Raw genomic sequence first — 16,302 nt, 5'->3', positions numbered from 1 at the left:
AAAGGAACTTTATCAAATCTGCAATATTAATTTTTAAGGCAACTCTTGTGACTCTTTCAGCAAGATGTAGTTTGAGATTAATGTACTTCCTGCTTTGCCTTTACTGTTACTTTTGCAGATTGAAAGCCTGAACTCACTTAATACCTGTCTCCAACTGAAGTTAGCACTCGCATTTTGAGTTCACAGTCACTTTATTGTTGACTAATGCTCAGAGACAATGGGATCTTTAATGCATCACAATACAATTTTGTTCCATCGATCTGTCACAGACATTCACAGCATTAAGGGCAAGGGAAGCTTTGGACACACAGCGGATTGACCATTTCACAAAATTCACACTCCACCTCCTCATTGCCCACTGTACCCACAGTTAAGAACTGTGCAGAACAAAGACTGAACAATCAAGAAATGATTAGGAGTGCGAGGGATAGCCATCTACATGGCTGCGAGCTGGGGCTGTGGGATTAGGGTGTCATTCCGAGGTTAAGAGGTAGTACCCTTGTTCCTTTGTTTGAGTGTTTGAAGAATGGTGGCATTGTGAGAATGTCACTGGATTTAATTATCCAGAAGCCCAGGCCAATAATCTGGTCAGATGGGATCCCAATCCCTCCATGACAGTGAGTGGAATTTAAATTCAGTTAAATAATAAATCAAATTGATTCAATAAAAACCCAAATTGCTTCACTAATGCCCTTTAGAGAGGAAACCCACTGGCTTACATTGTGACACAACCCCAGAAGCACAATAGGTTGTCTCTTGGGAACAACTATTGCTCTCAATGGCAATTTGTGATCAGAAGGAAATGGTGGCCTTACCAGCAATGCCCACATCCCACAAGAGATTGACAAGAAAATCCCAGTCTGAAGACTGGAACATTAAATCTAGAGTGACATTTGAGCACAGTACTCAGGGAGTTCTGCACGGCCGTAAGTGTCATCTTTCAGATTGAGATGTTAAACCGGTCTCCCATCGGCACTCTCAGTACTTAAAATAACCCATGGTGCCATCAAAAAAAGCACAGGGTAGTTCTCCCATTGTTCCAGCTCCTGGGCAATATTTACCCCTCGACTACCATCACTCAAACAGGTTGTCTGCTATCACAGCGCTTGAATTCATTTCAAGACTTAGTCGGCTGTAAAGCACTTTGGGACTTCCTAAGATTGTGAAAAGTGCTATGTGAATGTCCATTTTTCCCATAGAGAAAGTGCAGAATAGTTTGGAGTGTACAATGAATAAACCATGTAATCGATGAGAGTGCGGTCCAATAAAACGCCAAAGGCAAAGTGTGTAAGAAGACAACATGGCACAAATCTCATGGTACAAGATGTCCTGAATCTGGCTAAACACTCACATCATTAACTGAGAAAAGGGAAACCAATGATCTCTTGGTGCGTGAGCCTTGGTCCCGAAATTCCTTTGCAACAAAATAGTAACAAATGGCATCTAGGCAACAGTTGACATTGGCTAAGCACATGGCGCCTTGAACAAATAAACTAATACTTCTTCGCATCAAACAGTAATCTTGACCAATGATGTCCTGCCGCACTAAAAACTGAAGAAAGATGCCAATGTGGATGGGCACAAATGAGCAAATGAAGACAACCAGGTTGGCAATGATAATTTTGATGCAGGCCTGGCAGTTTCCGGAAGCCTCACTTTGCCTCTGCAGCAGTTTCCTGACAATTTGGACTGAACAAAAGACCATGGCAGCCATTGGGATCACAAAGCCCAGCAGCTCCACAAAGGCGATCAGACCCGGGTTCCATGACTTATCAGAGAATTTATGGAAGCAGATGATGGTGGAGTTAGTGGATTCTGGGCTGTCATGGAACCCATAGACAGGGATGCTCCCCAACCACACAAAGGCCCAAATGACAAGGCAAATGATCATGGTGTATCGGGGGCACCGAAAAGCCTTCGCCTTCAAAGGGTGAATGATGGCAACATAGCGATCGATGCTAATGGAGGTGATGATGAAGATGCTGGCATACATGTTGACAAAGTAGAGCGACTCCACAAAGGAGCAGAAGGCCACGTCAAAGGGCCAGCCCTCATCCTGGTCAAGCATCTTAAAAGGAAGAGAGAACAGCAGCAGGATGTCTGCCAGGGCAAGGTTGCTCATGTAAATGGTCGTTTCAGTCCATCTCTTTATCTTGCAGCAAAACATCAGGAGTGCCAGGAGGTTGAAAGGCAGTCCCAGGATGAAGGTGGGAATGTAGATCGCCAGATACATCATATTCTCCTGCTCGCTCATGTTAACCTCACAGAGATTAAACTTTTTCTGGTGGTCCAGATCCATGGCTTGGTTAATTCTGTAAAGGGAAAGTATGCTTAGAGTCCAGCCACTTTCTTTCAATCACATGAGGTTAGAAATCTTGGCAATTGATGTTACTGTACAAAGAAAACAGAGAGACCGAAGGGTTCAGGTACATAAACTAGGCAGTTTGTATCACATGTAGACAGAATGATAGAGAAGGCATTTAGCACATTTGCTTTCATTGCTCAGACCTTGAGTATAGGAGTTGGGACGTCATGTAGACATACAGGACATTGGTAAGGCCTCTTCTGTGTCCATTTCTGGTCACCCTGTTATTGGAAGAATATTATTAAGCTGGAGAGGGTTCAGAAGAGATTTACCAGAATGTTGCCAGGAGTTGAGGGTTTGAGTTATAAAGAAAGGCTGGATAGGTTCCTACTTTTTCACTGGAGCACAGAAGGTTGAAAGGTGACTTTATAGAGATTTATAAAATCATGAAAGTTATAGAAAAGGTGAATGGCAGGTGTCTTTTCCCTAGGGTGGGGGATTTCAAGACTAGGGGGCATTTTTTAAGGTGAGAGGAGAAAGATTTAAAAAAGTCATGGGGGGCAACTTTTTTATACAAAGAGTGATTCATATATGGAATGAGCTTCCAGAGGAAGTGGTAGATGCGGGTACAATTACAACATTGAAAAGACATTTGGATAAGTATGTAAATAAGAAATATTTGGAGGGATATGGGCCAAGCACAGGCAGGTGGGGCTAGTTTAGTTTGGGATTATGGTCAGCATGGACTGCTTGGACCAGGGGTTCTGCTTCCATGCTGAATGACTCTATGCCAACAGGCTACTTAATCACTTATAAGTTTGGATATTCAGGTAGCACAGTCTCTTGAAGCTAACTCTTCACTACACATATGAAATTGTTCCCTTTGCTTTTAGAACACAGGTGTTCATAAACAGGAGAGAAGTTTCATTAAAATAGCAAAGATAGAGACGTTGGGATGGGTTTTTGAAGCATTCAATCTATAACATTTTCTTCTACTTTCTGTTTTATTTCACATCTCATGTTGTGTCCTGGGGCGCATTGAATAAAAGGCTGGTGGAAGCACTTTCAACAGTAACTTTAAAAAATGGACGTAGAATTTGGAAAAGAAGACATTTACAGGCCTGAATGGGGAAAGGAGCTACTGGTTAGCCTGTTAAACTGCAGGCAGAGTCACAGTGGTCTGAATGGCTCCTTCTCTGCCATAGGATTCAATGATTTCTATCTCAAAAATTATTCAAAATTTGTAGATAATCAACCATCAGCACTTTTCATCAACTGTCAATTTTTATAGGGATTGTGATTTGCAAACAGCAGCCCAAGACATTACAGATGGATATTGTCAAACACTAAAATATCCGTGAAATCAACCTTGGTCAGCAATCAATATTATTTGCATAAATTGCAATTCAATTAACTTGACAATTCCTTTGTTCAGGGAAAACAACTATCTACTGTAATTCCATGCTTAAATCCTTTACCAGTGTAAATTAGCTGTCTTAATCTAGGTTATCCGCCAACATCCCCAACCCATACCCAGGTGGATCAACAATAGTTAAGCAATTGCTGCCACCACTTCTTCAATTAGATGCGTAGTTTTGTGCGAAGGGAATGTTTGTCCTTTGTAACAAGTAATAAATTAAGAATTAATTTCATCCGGTACAGCAACAAAAGCAGAATGCCTACTGAGTGATCGGCCGAGTGAGATTAACCAGGCAAAGTGAAGCCAACAGTCTGGAAGGCTGGTAAAAATTGAAGCTCATTCGGCGAAATAATCCGGTATCAGTCAACCTACCGATCAGACCAACTTGAGATTCAATGGCCTGACCTAACGCATGTGGCTGGAAGGTTTGTCTTCTTTTTGTAGCTCACAAAAGGACAGCCGAGATGATAAATCTATCGTTTTGCAGCTACTTTTAATGATACATTTTTGCATGATTTTTATGTTACAAATTAAGTCGCTTATATAGCTGTATATTTCACTGCTGAGGTAGTCCAGTTAAATATGTCATTTCAGGATTAATTTTCTTTTAATTTCATTCCAACTGCTTCTTACTCCCAGTCATCTCTCCAGCCTCAAACTCTCCAACAGACCTCCTCCGCTCCTGGCATCCCCTGAAACTCAACTCTTTCACACTGTTGAATTAGTCATAGTTTTACAGCATTTGTGTTCGAGTTAATTCCATTTTTGTTCAGAAACCTCTGAAAATGCCTCGATCTACAAATTCAAAAAAAAGTAGCACTGCCAATTGTGCATATTATATAACATCAATGTTACTCTTATTGTCTTTGTGCATGCATTTTCTCCAGGCCTTTTGCTCCCAATACTCAAATCTTTACAGCTCACTGAAAATGGGGGCCAGATAAATCTGTCACTCAAAACCTGCGTGTCAAGACAACTTTTAAAACACGGACAGGTGCTTAATTGGTAAAGATTGTTTCTAAATACATAGGTGTACTTACGGCATATTACTCACTGGAAAGCTTGCCAAAAAGTGGATGGGTACACCTCGGCCAGCCTTGTATAAATATGTCTTCTGACACGCTTGATAACACTAGAAATTCTAACCACATCCTTTTGCGCCTTGCCCCTCGACTTTGGTTCTTTTTGCCAGAAGTCTTCTTTATAAGTTATAAGGTGAATCTCTGCAACATTCTGCTGGATTCATTTTCAGATGATGTCTGATTTATATGTCTTTTTGAATAGTATTTTCTTGTAATCATTTCTGTCGTCCTCCCTTCTGCATAGCACACTGAATCATGTCCATTTTGGAGTAATTCTGGGCTCAGAATTAATCTTTGGCTAGAACCAGCCTCAGCTCTTGTGCCCTGTATTTTTAATTCTCCCTGTTAACCAGCACAGGACTTACTTGGGCTTGTAATATTCCTGGCGTGACTGAGAAAAGCTTAGTGGTTAATAGGTTGACTTCATGTGGGTGTAAAAGAGTCATAGCAGCCTTTGAAAACGAAAGAACGTTTTGAGAATATTGTGCCCCAACTAGACAGTGAAACTAGCAGCAATCTGTGACTGACACTGACAAAAAGGAATACATAGCACTGCATTAAGTAAATCTAGCTTACGCCTGATTGCTTTCAGACTGAGCCCACAAAAGGAACAGCAAACACCAGTAAAACAAATTTACACCAGTAAAATGGAAAATTTTAATGGAGTCTGGAGAAGCATCCAACACAGGACACCTACACAGATGTGGAAACTCCTCAGAAATATGGTAATGGGGACTAAAAGCAAAATTCATTGATTTTCTGCTGTAGAAAGAAATATAGTGGGACTGTTAGCAATATTTTCCGTGTTTCAAACAAACTAATGATCTAATTACCGTCTAGAATTGTGTTTTTTCAGATAGACATTAAAGCAATAGAGTTGGGAAAATGAGGACTTCAATTTTCCATACTGAGGGAGAGAAATGCAAAGTGTAAAGAAGGTGGAGGAATTCCTGAAAGGCGTACTAGAGAATTTTCTCAGTCAGTCTGTTCCCAGTTCAACGTGGAAGGAAACAGTGTTGGATGTGGTTCCAGGAATAGTAATGAGAACACATAGAGATGTTTCAGAGGAGAATTTTGGGAAACAACAATTACAATGCTTAGAGTAATTATTGAAAAGATCGAGGAATAATGAATGGTGAAAGTACTAAATTGGAAGAGCATTAATTGCAGTGAGTTGGAAAGGGACCTGTCCCAGGTGAATTGGAATCAAAGACTGGTAGGTAAAACGGTAAATGAGCAATGAAGGGAGGCCTTCAAAGATGTGATCATTTGTGAACAGGCTGGACATATTCCCACAAAGTGGAAAGACCTCCAAAGCCGGCGCCCCCAGGGTGGCTAACAAAATGTAACAGAGCATGTAGGCTTGTGACAAATGTATAATTTCATGGAGCAGTAGGGAATCAAGCAGGACACAAAGATTTCTGAAGAAGGGTCTAGGCCCGAAACGTCAGCCTTCCTGCTCCTCTGATGCTGCTTGGCCTGCTGTGTTCATCCAGCTCTACACCTTGTTATCACAAAGTATTCTGGTCAGCTGGCAAAGAAAATAAGAGGGTCCTGAAAAAAATCTGTATGAAAAGGTTAGAGACTAACATAAAAGTTAGAAGGTACATGAAAATGAACACTGGAACTTCTTACAAATTATTAAATAGTAAAAGTCTACTCAAGGGAAGGATAAAACAGATATATGGCAAGTAAAAAGGCATCTCTTGTGAAAGTTGTTCAATGAGTGGTTTTCATCTGTCTTCACAAAATAATAAAATGCTGCAAATGTCACAGTAAAGATTTGGTTAGAGAAGTTGGATACAGCTAGATTGTAGGTGGGTTCTTAAACGGCTATCAGCTCTCAAAGTAGAAAAGTTGCTTGGCCAGATTTGAATGCTAGTTGATTGAAGGAAATAGGTTTGGGAACAATGGAAGCTCCAGCCATAATCTTTCCATTTTCTTTAGCTATTGGAGTGACATTAAGAGTTACAAATGATACATTCCTTTTCAAAAAAGGAAGACATGAAGAAATTAAGTCAATCTCACATCAGTGTCAAGGAAAATTCGAGTGTCAATAATCTGAGACAGGATCAATTATTACACCAAAGACATAAATTAAAGCTAGGACAGACTTGTTAAAGGTAAACAGTGTCTGATTAAATTGAGCCTTCAATAAAATAAGGTAGAGGATTAATTCAGGCGGTGCAAATGATGTTGCCTAAATGGACTTTCAAAAGTGTTTATTAACATACTTAATTTAGTAAAATTGAACTCTGCATGATCAAAGGGACTAGGCAATATGACTATGGAATTGGTTAAGGGACAGAAAAGTAACCAGTAGTGAACAGTCTCTTTTCAGATTGAAAAGATGTACACACAGGTGTTTCCCAAGGGTCAAATATTAGGATGAGTGCTTTTTTTGACAGATTATACAGGGCTCGAGTATATAGGGTAATATTTTAAAGTTTGCAGCTGGCTTAAGACTCGGAAATGTAGCAAACAGTGGTGAAGATAGTCATGGATTTCAGGAAGACACAGACTAGTGAAATGCCCACACACAAAACAGATGAAATTTAATGCAGAGAAGTGTGAAAGAGGCATTTTAAAGAAAAATGAGGAGCAACAACATAATTGAAGTAGTACAACAGCATAGAAACAGGGAGATATAATCATATATGTGTGCAATCCTTTAAAGCAGAACACCTTGATTAGGCTGTTGAATGAAATGGACGAAAAATCATTTGCTTTATAAACATATTGCAATTATTGCTGGAGATGGGAAGTTATAGTTCCCATCTGTACAGTACCATAGCTAGGTACTTAAAGAAAAAGATATGAATAAGGAGTTTTTTTTAATATCTTCTTGGAATGTGGAACTTCACTGGGGAGACTACTAACTATTGCCCATTGACCATGGTTTTATGAAGGGCAAATTGCGTTTGAGTTTTTCAAAGATGCAAGAAGCAAACTGTGTAATTGGTGTCCTGTAAATGTTGTATATCTGGACTTCTAGAAGACATTTGTTGAGGTGTCACACAATAGGTTAACATGCAAAGTAAATCCATATGGGGTAAGGGGTAATCTATTAGTTTGGACGGAGGATTGGCTAACCATCAGAAACCATCAGAGAGTACGGAGAAGCAGGTCCTTTTCAGTTGTCAAGCTGTAAGTAATGGGCGTCACATTGTTCGGTCCTCAACTATTTATAATCTATATTAATGACTTGAATGCAGGGATAGAATGTACTAAAGTGAAATTTGCACATGCCACTAAAATAGATGGGAAAGTAAGTTGCAACAAAGAAACAGGAAATTTATGAGTGAATATAGATAGGTTAGGTGAATGAGCCAAAATTTGGCAGGTGTACTTGCATCTGGATAAGTGTGAGATTATTCTTTTTGGTTCGAAGAATAAAAAGGCAACTTCTGACCTAAATGTAGAGACATTCAAAATGCTTTGATGGAGGGATCTGGGTTTCCTTTTTCCTTGAATTACAAAACGCTAGAGCGTAGGCACAGCAGGTAATAAAAATGGCAAGTAGAATTTCAGCACTTATTGCTAATGGAAAGAAATTTAAAAATGAGGAAATGTAGATGCAACTGTACAAGGCTTTTGTAAAACCTGGAGCATTTGGAGCATTGCACACAGTTTTGATCCCCTTACTGAGGGAGGATGTAATTATATTGGTGGCAATTTCAGAAAAAAATCACTAAATTTATTCCAGAGATGAAAAAAGAGATTGATCAATTTTGGCCTACACTCAATCAAGTTTAGATGAATGAGAGGAGATCTATTGAGGTATATAAAATGCTAACAGGGTTTGACAAACTGGAAATAACATGGATTTCTCTTTGTGGGACAATCTAGAATGAGAAGCCATGGTTTTAGGATAACAGGTGGCAGATTAGAAACAAAGATGAGGGGGAATTATTTCTGTCAAAGCGTTAGAAATCTGTGGAATTCACTACCCCAGAGTATGGTGGACGGCAGGACAATGAATAAATTTGAGGAAAAGATAGACTGATTTTTAATCAGAAATGGTTTGAAGGGTTATGGGGAACTGACAGGAAAGAGGAGTTGAGGTTGAGATGAGATCAGCCACTATCATATTAAGTGGTGGAGCAGGCTTGAGGGACTGTATTGCCAACTCCTGCTCCTAGTTCTTATGTTCTTATCCTTAATTGCCATTGACAAGTTGGTTGTTGTTAAGTGAGGACTCTGGAGCAACCTTGCAATGTTGTCACAAAGCTGTATGTCACTGAGTATAAATACCAAATGTGAATGGCGTTAGAACAGTCCCTAGATACACTACAACTCGGGACGGCTACATTGTGAGCAGCAATCTTCCAATGAAGCTCAACATAAGCTTGAGAAACAAAGCTCGCTTTCCGCACAGGCATCTTACAGCCTCTAGGACTTCTCCTTCAGTTCAACGACTTTAGAGCAGGACTTGTGCCCTCCATTTTGATTATGCACCACCACCCCCACTTCTCCAGCCATTTTCTGTTTGTGTCTTGTTGGCTTTGCTTTTCACAGAGTGGGCCTATTGTCTACTTTTCACATCTATCATCTTAAATTTATATCCTCATGTTTCCTTTACTACCAATAGTGCTCCTTTTTTCATTTTGCTCTGGGCACCCCACAACCTGTTCCACTCAGTCCTCCTCCCCTCTATCAACAGCCTTAAAAACACATTTTCCAAAATCACCCTTTCAATTCTGAAAGAGTCATACCAGAATCAAAATGTCAACTCAGTTTTTCTCTCTCTGCAGGTGCTTCCAAACCTGCTGAGTTTCTCCACCATTTTATCATTTTTTTAAATCTTGGATTTCCAGCATCCATAGCAATTTGCTTTCATGTGAGTGTTTTTATTTAACTATAGTTTATAGACTAATATATCTCATGATTAATATTCAACACTGCTACACATGGTAATGTACAACAGTGCCAGATTGAAGTCTAAGCCTGAGGATGGTCTTGATTTTGCCTTGTCGCCAATTTAACCCTGAACCCAAACTTATTGTGTGGCGTCAAACAACATGCTAAAAGTGTGGTGAGCTGCCTTTTTGAATCACTGCTGTCCATGTGGCATAGATGAACACACAGTGCTTTTAGGGAGGGAGTTTTAGGATTTTGACCCAGTGACAGTGAAGGAACAGCAATATATTTCCAAGTCAGGATGGTGAGTGGCTTGGAGGGGAACTTGCAGGTGGTAGTGTTCCCATGTATCTGCTGCCCTTGTCTTTCCAGGTGGGAGAGTAAATTTTTTTAGATGGTATACACTGCTGCTACTGTGCATTGGTGGTACAGGGTGTGGTTGTTTAAATTGGTGGATGAGATGCAGATCAAGCAGAATCCAATGTTCAGAATGGCGTTGACGTTATTAAGTGTTGGAGTTGCACTCATCTAGGCAAGTAGAGATGCTATCAAATTTCTTAACTGTGCAATGAGTAAAGAAAGCTTTGAGGAGTCAGAATGTGAACCACTCACCACAAAGCATCAAGGCTCTAACCTGTTCTTATACCAGTCACAAATATATGGCTGGTTTAGTTAATTTTCTGGTGAATGGTAAGCCCCAGTATCCTAATAGTGGAAATTCAGCAATGGTATTCTGTTGACAGTGAAAGGAAGGTGGTTAGAGCTCTTGTTCAAAAAGGTATTAGCCTGGCTCAAATGCAATTTACCACTTGTCAACACATTGTTATCCAGGTCAAAAACAGAAAGTGCTGGAGAACACAGCAGGTCTAGCAGCATCTGTAGAGAGAAAAACAAGGTTAATAGTTTGAGTCCAGTGGTCCTTCATCAGAAAAAAATTACCCAGGTCTGACCACACACACACACACACACACACACACACACACACACACACAAACTATTCCGATAGAAGAAGAATTGCAAAGGGAGCTGAACATTGCAGCTGTACAGGACATTGGTGAGGCCACTTTTGGAATACTGCATTCAATTCTGGTCTCCCTGCCATAGGAAAGATGTTGTGAAACGGGAAAGGGTTCAGAAAAGATGTACAAGGATGTTGCCGGGATTGAAGGGTTTGAGCTATAGGGAGAGGCTGAATAGGCTGGGGCTATTTTCCCTGCAGCATCAGAGGCTGAGGGCTGAGTTTATAGAAATTTTAAAAATCAGGAGAGGCATGGATGGGGTGAATAGTCAATGTCTTTTCCCCAGGGAGTCCAAAACTAGAGGACATAGGTTTAAGGCAAGAGGGAATTATTTAAAAGGGACCTAAGGGGCAACTTTTTCATGTAGACGTGGTGCGCATATGGAACGAGCTGCCAGAGAAGATGGTGGAGGCGGGTACAATTACAACATTGAAAAAGCATCTAGATGGGTACGTGAATGGGAAGGTTTAAAGGGATAAGGACCAAATGCTGGCAATTGGGACTGGATTAAGTTTGTTTCCATGTTGTACAACTCTATGACTCTATGCCTGTGCAATTGATAGCAAAAATCCCCACTTCTAACCATATTATGAGAGAAGAGCTATTGACGCAGCAGCTGAAAGTAGTTGGACTCAGGACAATACGTTAACATCCTAGCGCTGAGATGATTGACTTCCAAGAACTATAAACTATCATCCTTTGTTCAGAACGTAGTATGGTTTCAGCCACCAAACAATGTTTTCCATTGATTCCTATTGATTCCAGTTTTACTTCCCCATGACCACACTTGATCAAATGTTGTCTTGATGACATGGGTTGTTGTTCTCATCTTACCTTTAGCTCTTTTGGTCCCACAGGAACCAAGACTGTAACAAGAAGGTAAATCTGAAGAACTAAACTGCATTTATTTCAATGCAAGAGGTCTCACAAGGAAGGCTGATGATGTCAGGACATGTATCGGAACATGGGTTGTCGTAGCTATTCCAGAAACTTGGCTGAGGGAAGGACAGGACTGGGTTTTAAATCTATAAGAATGATAGAAAGGGAGGCAAGAAAAGGGGGGAAATGGAATTTTTGATTAAGAGAAATATTACTATTGTAATTTCTGAGGTATTGTCCAGTGAAAATGTATAGGTTGAAATTAGAAATAAGAAAGGGATGATCACATTGATAGAATTGTACTATAGGCCCCCTAATAGTCAGAAGGAAATTGATTAGTAAATATGTAGAGACATCTCAGATCTATGTAAGAATAATAGGGTCATAAATAGTAGGGGATTTTAATTTTCCAAACATTGACTTTCTGTTAAACTTTAGATGGTGAGGAATTCGTTAAATGTGTTCAAGGATTTTTTTTTATCAATATGTCAATGTTCTTCCTAGGGACGGAGCAAAACTTGACCTTCTCTTGGAATTTAAGGCAGGGCAAGTGACTGAGGCGTTAGTAGGGGAACACTTTGAAACTAGTGATCATAATTCTACTAGTTTTAAAATAGTTATGGAAAAAAGATAAGCCTTTCATAAAAGTTCTTGATTGGAGTAAGGCAAATTTTGATGGTATGTGACAAGAACTTTCAAAAGTTGATTGGAGTAGACTATTCACAGGTCAAGGGTGGCTGAAAAGTGGGAGGCTTTCAAAAGTGTGATAACAAGAGTTCAGAGGCATTATGTTCCTGTTAGAGTGAAAGGAGAGACTGGTAAGATTAGGGAACAATGGATGAATAAAGATATTGAGGTTCTAATCAAGAGCAAAAAAAGACATATATTAGATACAGACAACTGGGATCAAATTAATCTCTTGAACAGTATAAACAGTTTTAGGGGCATTCTTAAGAGGAAAATCAGGAAGACAAAAAGGGGATATGAGATAGCATTGGCAGATAAGGTCAAGAATAATTCAAAGAGATTCTACAAGTACATTTAGAACCAAAGAGCAACTAGAGAGAGTAGGGCCCCTTAAACATCAACGAGGTCATCTTTGTGTTGAACCTTAGGAGATGGGAGAGACATTAAATGACTATTTCACGTCAGTTTTTACTGTAGAGAAAGAAAAGGAGGCTAGAGAACCAGAGAATTAAATATTGACGTTTTGAAAAAAGTTCACATTTCAGAAGAGGAACTGCTGGAGGTCTTAGAAAACATAAAGGTGGATAATTTTCCGGAATCTCATCAAATGTATCCAGGACGTTGTGGGAAGTTAGGGAGAAAATTGCGGGTACCTAGCAAAAATATTTTTACCATCTGTAATCCTGGGTAAGGTACCAGAGGACTGGAGGGTGGCTAATGTTGTGCCTTTATTTAAGAAAGGCTGTTACGGAGAAGCCTGGGAACTATAGATCTGTCAGTTTGACATTGGTGGTGGGCAAGTTGTTCAAGGTGATTCTGAAAGATAGGATTAGAGAGGCAAGGATTGATTAGGGATAGTCAGCATAGTTTTGTGCAAGTAAATCGTGTTTCAGGATTTTTGCTTTTTGAAGAAGTAACCAAAAAGATTGACGAGGGCAGAACCATAGATGTTGTTTATTTGGACTTTAATAAAGCCTTTGACAAGTTCCTGCATGGTAGATTAATTAGTAAAGCTAAATCACATGGGATTTAGGGTGAGCTTGCCAATTGGATACAAATTGGCTTGAAGGTAGGAGACAGAGGGTGATGGTGGAGGGTTTTTTTTGGACTGGAGGCCTGTGACCAGTGGTGTTCCGCAGCGATCAGTATTAGGTCCACTATTGTTTATCATTTTTATAAACGATTTGGATGAGAATATAGGAGGCATGTTTAGAGTAAGTTTGCGGATTACACATAAATTAGTAGTATAGTAGACAATAAAGAAGGTTATCTTTGAGTATAGGAGTTGTTCAGGTTGTACAGGACATTGGTGAGGCCTTTTCTGGAATACTGTGTGCAGTTATGGTCACCCTGTTATAGCAAGGATAGTATTAAATTGGAGAGGGTTCAGAAAACATTTACCAGGATGTTGCCAGGAACGGAGAGTTTAAGTGGTAAAATAGCCTGGATAGGCTGGGATCTTTTTCACTAGAGCGTAGGAGGTTGTGAGGTGACCTTACAGAGAATTATAAAATCATGAGGTGCATAAATAAGATGAATAGCAAGGGCTTTTTCCCTGGGGTGGAAGAGTACAAAACTAGGGGACATATTCTAAGGTGAGAGAAAAAAAGATTTAAAAAGCACATGAGGGGCAGCTTTTTCTCACACAGGGTGGTCAGCGTGTGCAATGAATTGCCAGAGAAAGTGACGGATGCAGGTACAGTTACAAAGTTTAAAAGACACAAATAGGTAAGGTTTGGAAGGTATGGGTCAAACCCAGTTACGTGAGACTAGTTTATTTTTGGAACATGGTCAGCGTGGAATAGTTGGACCGAAGGGTCTATTTCCATGCTCTATGACTCTATGATTCTATCTAGATCCTGGCGAAACCAAATCTTAGCATTGGTAAGCAGGTTATTGGTGAGCAAACACTGTTTGGTAGCAATGTTGAAAACAGTGCAGGAACAGTACATCAATTTGCTGATGATTGAAAGTAAACGGATGGGAGACTGCATTGCATTGGTCCTTCCTTTTATGAATGAGACATATCTGGACAACATTGTTAGATACACAACAGTGTTATAGCTGTCCTGGAACAGCTTGGCGAAAGATGTAACTAGTTCTAGAGCACAAGTCTTCACCACTATAGCCTTGCTGTATCAAGGGTGATCAGCTATTTTTGAGATAATGAAAAGAGAAACAGGGGAAGGAATAGATTGTGCAGTCCCTCAAACCTCTCTATAAGGCTATGATTGAGCCTTCAATCTCAACTCCATTTTGGTGCCCAATCCACAGATCTTTTCACTCCATTAGCGGGCAAACATCTACTGTTCTCGGCCTTGAATGTACTCAGTGATTGAGTATTCACAGCCCTCTGGCATAGAGAATTCAGAATTATCTGAGTAAATATGTCCCTCGTCATTTCAGTCCTTGATGAGTAGTCTTTTATTCTCAGAAAACGGTTCCCAGTTTCGGGTTCTTGAGCCTCTCAGAATTCTGTCTATTTCACTCTTCATTCTCCTAAACTCCAAACAGTACAGAACCATTCGTATTGCTCTCTCTCTCTCCCTCTCTCTCTCTTTCTCTATCTCTCTCTCTCTCTCCACCCACCCCACGCCCGGCCCCAATCCAGGGAATTAATCCATTTGGGACTACTGACTGAAGATGACGGTAAACATTTCTGCCCAGCCTTTTGAACTCACCTGCTGGGCTTTGCCATCATTGAAGATGCAGACATTCAGGGATCCTCCCCCTCCCAAGCCCTGTTTAATCAAACACTGCAAAATGTGATAGAATTACAGATCTTTGAAGTGATCGGTTGCCCATGGGATGATTTAGATTTGTCTATAACATGCTGCTTTCACTGTGACAACATGCATGAAGTACTTTGTTGTCACTTCAAGTTAACTCCTAAATATGTGATATACCTGATATGGCTCTTGGCATTCTGTTCTATACATCTCCCCGAACATAGATTGATATCCCACCTTGGCAGTAATGGTAGACTGAGGATACAGGTTGCGGTGGATATAATTCCATTTTTGATGACCCTCAGCATCTCACAGATGCCCAAGTATAAGCTGCTAGATCAGTCCTGAATCCAGCCTGTTTAATGTGTGTGGTTGCCCTCATTTAAGGTGTGTGTGTTTTTTTTTAAATCTTGCATTTCTATAGTGCCTTACAGGAGTATTGGACACCTTGGAGGAATTCTCTGCCAAGTAATTACTTTTGTGGCAGAGTAACTGATGACACAGGTCTGTTTCCATGCTGTATGGCTCCATGACTATGAATAACAAAGTGATACTTGTCAGATAATCTGGTTAACAGTAATGTTAATTGACAGATAGGTATTAGCCAAGATATTAGGGGAACTCCCTGCTCTTCTACAAAATGCAACCATAAAATCTTTTACATTCACAGAAGAGAGTCAATATGGGGCATTAGCTTCAAGCCTCACTCACAAGACAGCACATGCAACAGTGCAGCACTGGAGCTGCTCTCTCAATGTCAGTATCAGAGCGCCTGAGTTCCTGAGCAACAGGTGGCGGCGTGGCATTCCCACTGGTGTCACTGGCCATAAGGGTCCTGATGTTCCAGGTCCCAAACTTCATCCTGTGGGTATGGAAAGTGCCTGTGTGAGAGTTCTTTCTTAACGTGGGGAAACTATTGCACACTGGTTACCCACACTGGTTTAGCAGCCTTGGTCCAGTGGGGGTGGCGGTGGGGTCCAAGACAACGAGAGACCAGGCACTGCTGTTTGGCCTTAGACTGCCCATGGTGGAGTCCAGACAATCAGTCCGGTGCCTCCCGCTGAGGTAGTGTGAGGTCCAGGGTGAGAAGAGTGGGAGGAAAGGTAAAGGACTGCAAGGACAGCGTGGCTGCCAGCATTGTGCTTATCAGCTTTGCCTTTCCAGAAACAGGTGAAAGTCACCACCTTGCTCTCTGAGCTGCCCTCCCCCTGCCCACCGGGTTTCGAGATCAGTGCTACACAATCCGCTTCAGCAATGTTTGTTGAGAGATGACTACTGATGAGGTCACTAGGTGGAACTCCCCTGTCCTTTGTCGAAAAAT

General features: G+C 40.6%; 1 protein-coding gene across 1 annotated transcript; it reads right to left on the bottom strand.

Moving 5' to 3' along the window:
- Window positions 1-216: 216 nt before the first annotated feature.
- On the bottom strand, window positions 217-15,809 carry LOC109931368 (G-protein coupled receptor 55-like). The gene is given in 5 exon segments (XM_020530661.2): window positions 217-2,312; window positions 4,766-4,815; window positions 4,817-4,906; window positions 14,934-14,993; window positions 15,693-15,809. Coding segments are annotated over 5 exon segments (1,290 nt in total). The 3' UTR covers window positions 217-1,339.
- Between the last annotated feature and the right edge of the window lie 493 nt (window positions 15,810-16,302).

This window comes from Rhincodon typus, chromosome 13 (genome assembly GCF_021869965.1).
Source record: "Rhincodon typus isolate 14 chromosome 13, sRhiTyp1.1, whole genome shotgun sequence".
Taxonomy (NCBI): Eukaryota; Metazoa; Chordata; class Chondrichthyes; order Orectolobiformes; family Rhincodontidae; genus Rhincodon; species Rhincodon typus.
This window is presented reverse-complemented; position numbering and strand designations above follow the sequence as displayed.